This window comes from Suncus etruscus, chromosome 4 (assembly GCF_024139225.1).
Source record: "Suncus etruscus isolate mSunEtr1 chromosome 4, mSunEtr1.pri.cur, whole genome shotgun sequence".
Classification (NCBI taxonomy): domain Eukaryota; kingdom Metazoa; phylum Chordata; class Mammalia; order Eulipotyphla; family Soricidae; genus Suncus; species Suncus etruscus.
The window spans coordinates 41,367,300-41,374,314 of NC_064851.1; the positions used below are offsets into that span (position 1 = coordinate 41,367,300).

Genomic DNA, 7,015 nt, shown 5'->3' on the forward strand with positions numbered 1-7,015 from the left:
CAAACAGGTGCAAGACTACTAAGTAGTGGGTTAGATACAGAGGGGACCACATATTCTAGCCGCCCTGGGGTGAGGGAAAAGGAAAAGGGAGGTAGGATAGAAACGGAGGCGTAGGGATGACAATTTGGCGATGGGAATCCCCCCTGATTTTATGTAAATATGTACCTAAAATATTATTGTCAACAATATGTAAGCCATTATGATCAAAATAAAAATTTATATTAAAAAAATGTGTCAGGATGTTTTCTTCTGTTTGCTATAGTGCCTCAAAGGGTAAGCATAGCTAATTCGCGTTTTTTTTTTTAATTAATCTGCTCACTCTCTCTCTTTAGTGATCCTCTCCAATATGCCAGCGAACAAATTATAGTGTTCATATTTTAAGACACCAGTCAGCCACATTTCACTACTGATCATGACTGATTACTTAAATATGAGCAAAGACCATGGCTCTCTCTTCTGAGTTCTTTCTGAACTGAGGAAACAGGATATCTTTGCACATGGTATACCGATTACCTATGAAACCACTTGGAGATCCACTTGGAGCCATGTCCATATGGACTACTGCTAAGAGTGGTTGGTTGTGAATAACCTATTGGTAAGTGAAGAATGACTGATCATTCTTCAAGGGAGGAACTTTTACACCAACAGTTAGGATCAATTTCAACAGCTGACCTCAGTGTTAGCTCACATATAATAACAGATTGAGTGTTAAAGTTTAGACATTGTGGCTCATATAAGAAAAAAATGTTCCATCCTAGCTCTGATGCTCCCAAGGAATGAGTCTATACTGAAAATTGGTCTGGATCACAGCTCAGTTTCTTTTATATATGCCTTTTCCCTTGCCTTTCCTTTTAATTGCTATGAGTTCAGAGTACTCATTAGTAAACTTCTGTACAATGAACTTTGACTCAGCCACTTCATCCTGAGAAGCCCATCTTGAGACCATAGGATTATGATCTTAATTCTTGTTCTGGATTCTATAGAATAGGGATCTCTAAATTTTTATGTCTAAGCATCACACTGAACTTTATTTGCCAGACACTAAATATCATGTCTCTTCCCCTTTTGGATATCATCATCATGTTATGACCCAATATGTCATTGAAATAAATTCAAAGTAGGCAATAGAAGTCAAACTACCTCTCCATAGCCCTGAGAAAGTCTACTCCTGAAGTCAAGTAGAACTATGAGAATCCAAAAATGTCAAACCTTCTCCAAATCATTTAAAATTGTCCACTTGAGGCTCCACATTGCCATGACAACTATAAGGTGAGAAAGTTAGTGAATAGTCTGCAAAATGTGTAACAGTTTGGAAATGGAAGAATTTAAGAAATTAATTTTAATAAGTTAAATTGAGATGATGCTTTTTTGGCTGTTTATAAATTGATGTAAATGACTCTGAACAAACATCTTTTCTGTACTTTCACGCCCAAAAAAGGCAATAGATAACCTGTTTTCACTGCTTCACTTCCCAGAGAAATCTTCAGCAGTAGGTTTGAATACTATGACAGCATTCACATATCAATGTATACTTTGTGGGAAAAAACAAGGCAGAGGAGAATGGCAGAAAAATAACAGACACTCCATATGGATGATACCATAATCTGATACTTATTTAAATAAATTACTTCCTTTATGCTGATGAAGAAATCTTTATACTTATATTTTCCCATTTTACCTAGAAAAAACTAAGATGGTTGTTTTATCCCAACTATCATTATGCTATCAATCAAATACTCTAAGCACAAAAGTTAAAGAAAAAAGTGCTGTAACCCCACAGGAATAGTAGTTGTAATAACATACATCTAATCGAGTTACATGAACATTTTCTTCCATAAAATTATATAAATATTAGACAGTCTTTGTGAAGAAGGTCAGTAATGCTAAGCAGTTTCAGAAAAGTGGAAACCAAAGTTTCATTTAAATTACTTACTCAATAAATAACTGAATTTTTAGTATTGAAACTTAATTTCTATTGTCATTTTATTTAAAGGCCAAGTCTGTGGGTAGTGACTTTGTTGGTAGGACTAACCTTCATGTATGGGATGAGTATCTCAAAGAAAGAGAAAACAGTGAACTCTTTGTCATTTCTGCCTTGTTAGGAAACAGGAACCTAAGAAGTATGTTCTGACTAGACACACAAACTGTATAGTACATTGATCTTGGATCTCCAAATCCCTGAAATTCTGTTTATTGTTCAGCCTTTCTATATTTTTGTTATAGACTGAGATAATAACTCACAAGGAAGATTATCATAAAGTTTTGTAATTATAAACTTGCCTATTTAGAGGGAAACTTAGTTTATTACCATCCTAACATTAAATTTAAGAAATTAATACTTTGGAGCCAGAGAGATAACATGGAGGCGGGGCATTTGACTTGCATGCAGAAGGACGGTGGTTCGAATCCCAGCATCCCATATGGTCCACCAAGTCTGCCAGGGGCAACTTTTGAGTGTAGAGCCAGGAGTAACCCCTGGGCACTGCTGGGTGTGACCCAACCCCCCCCAAAAAAAGTAAAAAAATAAAAAAGAATGAAATTAATACTTTGTTATATTAGACCTGATTCATTTCAAAATTCAGCATTTATTCAATAGTACTTGAAAGCTTCCATTTATGCTTCTTAAACACACACACACAGAAACTGATGTTTTAGAAAAGTACTTACAAGATTAAATTATTCCCAGAATCACAACTATCTCATTTGTCCATGAAGTGTAAAAAATTTTGTCCTCACCACTTACCTATACCATTGCTCACCCAAGACAAACTGACCTTAAACAAGTTTTTTTTCTGTGATTATGGTTTTGTTCTTCCTACTGCCATTTTTTGCTTTTGTTTTTGTTTGCTTGTTTTGAGATCTATCCGATGGTACTTAGATCTTACTTCTGGCTCTCCACTAAGGGATCACTCCCAGTGGTCTGGGGTGTGTATGAGGATCTGGTGACCAAACTGTCAACCCCATTACTTCGTTTCTTTGATAAAGAATACTTGCAATTTACATAGTAGTTGTACAGTCACTCCTTATCACTGATCTTAAGTACTCAGCAGATAAGCATGTTTGTACATTTCTTAAATGTTCAATGAACATTAAGTAGTTTATCTTTATTATTAGATATACTCATAAGAAGTCAGTACCTTGAAATTCAGAATCCTATAAACTTAATTGTATTTACTAAATTCATAACGATGTCTTATAGGAATTAACATTTAAATATATTTCTGCCATTTGACCAAATCAATAATATATAAATTTATGCGTTTATGAAATAATTTAAGTGTCTATTTACAAAATAAAGGACTTTCTGCTTAACACCCTGAACTGAAAAGCACTATTTCAAGAAAAAATTTAAATGATTGCTTGCCGTATCATTAATATAAAGTGTAATGAACTTATTTTAGGTCATTTAACAGTTTTCTTTTTTGCTTGTAGTTACTTATGTAAGTATACAGTTGTTGAATGGTAGAGTAGGCAATTGGATTGGCACCCTGTATCTCTCAGGATTCCATAAAATAAAGTAGTAAAACTTAGTTAAGAGAAAAAATATGTAATATGTAAACCTTTACATGAATGAGTAACAGTGAGTGACATACTTTAATTTCTGGACTAAGAAACGAGAAAAGGCATATAAAGGAAGAAAACAAAGAAAGTCTCAACTTTAAAAATAATAAAATATTTTCGTAAATGTGTAATACAATTTTAAAAACATAATATTCCAGAGCATGGCAGAGATAGGTGTAACAAATGGGCTGAAATTAAAATAGTACTTGAACTTCTACTGTGAGACTTATTTTTAAACTTGATTGATTGATTGGTTCTTGGGCCACACCCAGTAGCTCTCAGGTGTCACTCCTAGCTCTGCACCCAGAAATCACCCCAGGCAGGCTGGGGATCATATGGGATGCCGGGAATTGAACTGGGTCCCTTCCAAGTCAGCAGTATGCAAGGCAAACACCCTACTGTTGTGTCATCTCTCTGGCCCCTACTTGTGGAACTTTTATAATAGTTTCCACAATACTTCACATCTTGATCACTAAACTCCAACCTAAACATAAATGAGCTTAAATTTTTTTTGAGCTTAAATTTTTCAAGACTAAAGAATAGTCTCTGAAAAAGTAGGCTGCAAATAGAAAAAAATAAAGAATTGATTATTCGGTTACCATAGTACCCAAGGAAACATAAAAGGAAATGATCAAAGAGGTATTAGATAATTTTCTAACTTTAGAGTAAATACTGTAGTTAGAAATCTACATTGAAAGCTACCAGAAAATGAAAATTCTGAACCTAGAGGAAGTGACATAATCTCTGAATTGCAAGCTTATGGTTATAAGTTGAATTTCCTTTATAAATATGCACCAAGTGCAATCCTGGCAGCTTTATTGTCTATGATCCCTAACACCACAAATAATGCCTGGTCAAACCAGATTGAATAAGCACCATCAGAGTGAAGCCCTAAGGAGAACCACAACTTAAAAAAAAGATATACATGACCCATTAACGGGATGTGTGACCTTAGCATCAGAGCATTGTAGCAACTTTAGAAAGCACTACTTCAATGTGAAGGTGATCAACTAAAAAGTGTGACCCCCATGCTTGCAAGTACAACTAAGAGTGTTAAAGTGATAAACACCACAGCTGAAAGTATAAGATATGAGAACACACTAGGCATGTGCGAAAGTCCTAATAATTGTCATACGAACAGTGAAAAAGGGAGAAAACATGAAGAGAATAAGTATTATAATGATATTAAATTTAAAAAATTTCAAATTTAATGGCTACACTTAATGCATTATTTAAAGATCATGAGGAAAAATTTTTGAAATTGAAACTCTATACTCAGCTGACTTACAAATATGAAAGAACAAAGGTATTTCTCAGTATACATACATTCAGAATTTTTACCTCTTAGCACCTGTGGAACTAAGTAACAGTCCCTAAAATCTCATGCAGTGTCCTGAGCACTGTCAAGACTAATTCTTGAATATCCAATTAGGAGTGAACCCCGAGTAATGCCAGATATAACCCCCAAAACAAGCAAACATAAATTCCATTTATTTATTTATTTATTTATTTAATACTTGGATGAAAATAATTAAAATGCACACAAAAAATTAACTCATAAAGAACAGGCCTAGCTAAGGGGAACCATCAAAAGAATTCTGAAGATGATAGCTCCATATTTAATCATCCAGCCTGAAAAAACAGAAGACTGCCAAATATTTTAGGGGAAAAAAGATTATTAATAAAGAGAAAGAAATTCAACTCAAATTTGGAAGAAAGAGAAATCAAATCAAATTAATAATGAAAATAAAGGTAATTAAATTATCAGGATATGTGCCAACTAGTAACCTTTCAAATATTAAGCAAAGTGGGCAAGAATGGAAGCAATTAACTATCCTGGAAGAAAGGATTCTGCATATAAATATGGAAGAATTATTTTTTCATGCTCTTGCTACAACTTCTCATATTCAGTGTATACTTTAAAAATACAACAGAACAGTGGGTGAAAGGTCGGCGTGGGCCCGGGAGGGGACTGACCGGCTGCAGCGCTCTGCAACCACCCGCCTATGGCCGACCAGGCAAAGCCCAACAGCCGCTCAAGAACCTGCTGGCCGGGGGCTTCTCGGGGGGCATGTGTCTGGTGTTCGTGGGGCACCCCCTGAACACGGTCAAGGTACGGCTGCAGACACAGCCCCCATGTTCACCTGGACAGGTTCCCATGTATTCTGGGACAATCGACTGTTTCCAGAAGACTCTTGTTAGAGAGGGCATCACAGGACTCTATCGGGGCATGGCTGCGCCCATCATTGGGGTCACTCCCATGTTCGCTGTGTGCTTCTTTGGGTTTGGTTTGGGGAAGAAACTGCAACAAATATCTCCAGAAGTTGTACTCAGTTATCCCCAGCTGTTTGCAGCTGGAATGTTATCTGGAGTTTTTACCACAGGAATCATGACTCCTGGAGAACGAATTAAGTGCTTATTACAGATCCAGGCTTCTTCAGGAGAAACCAAGTACACTGGTACCTTGGACTGTGCCAAGAAGCTGTACCAGGAATCTGGAATCCGAGGCATCTACAAAGGAACTGTGCTCACCCTTATGCGAGATGTTCCAGCCAGCGGGATGTATTTCATGACCTATGAGTGGCTGAAAAATATCTTAACTCCAGAGGGAAAGAGTGTCAGTGATCTCAGTGTGCCTCGAATCCTGGTGGCTGGGGGCATTGCAGGAATCTTCAACTGGGCAGTGGCAATTCCCCCAGATGTGCTCAAGTCCCGCTTCCAGACTGCTCCTCCTGGAAAATACCCGAATGGTTTCAGAGACGTGCTGAGGAAACTAATCTGAGATAAAGGAATTGCATCCTTGTACAAGGGATTCAATGCAGTGATGATCCGAGCCTTCCCAGCCAATGCGGCTTGCTTCCTTGGCTTTGAAGTTGCCATGAAGTTTCTTAACTGGGCTGTCCCCAACTTGTGAGACTGAAGCCTGTGCAAGGGTCCAGACACCTGAAGCTGTGACGGAAGAGGAGCAGCGGACAGGACTAGTATTGTGGAGGGTGACGGGAGGGTATAGTAGGATCAGTGCTCTGTGTGTGGAAGTGGTGACACCATTGCCTTAATGACATATTCTCTACCTTGTATAACTTGATGTGCTATTTTGAAACTTCAATTCATGTTCGTCAATTTATGGAACCTCAAAAGGATTTGGAGATGAAGTTAGTAGCTTCTAGATCAGATGGCACCTGTGGCCTGAGGGCTACAAGTTGATCACTGACTACTACATCCAACATACTTAATGCTGAAAGACGGAATCTCTCTTACTGCAGAGACTATGCACATATTCAGCCATCTGGACAGGAATTAGAATCTTGTTCGATTCCTAGCACGGAACTCTCATCAGATTTCCAGAGTCCCATTCATGGGGATGTGGACTGGAAACCCATATCTGTCTGTGCAGGTGGAATATACATTATCTAGTGACAGATGGTTACAAATCAGGTTAAAAAAATTTTTGTAA

General features: G+C 37.3%; 1 protein-coding gene across 1 annotated transcript; it reads left to right on the top strand.

Annotated features, from left to right (window-relative positions):
• Nucleotides 1-5,567: 5,567 nt before the first annotated feature.
• LOC126005945 (mitochondrial carnitine/acylcarnitine carrier protein-like) lies at nucleotides 5,568-6,768 on the top strand. The gene is given in 2 exon segments (XM_049771277.1): nucleotides 5,568-5,586; nucleotides 5,589-6,768. Coding segments are annotated over 2 exon segments (906 nt in total). The 3' UTR covers nucleotides 6,476-6,768.
• The last annotated feature ends 247 nt before the right edge of the window (nucleotides 6,769-7,015 follow it).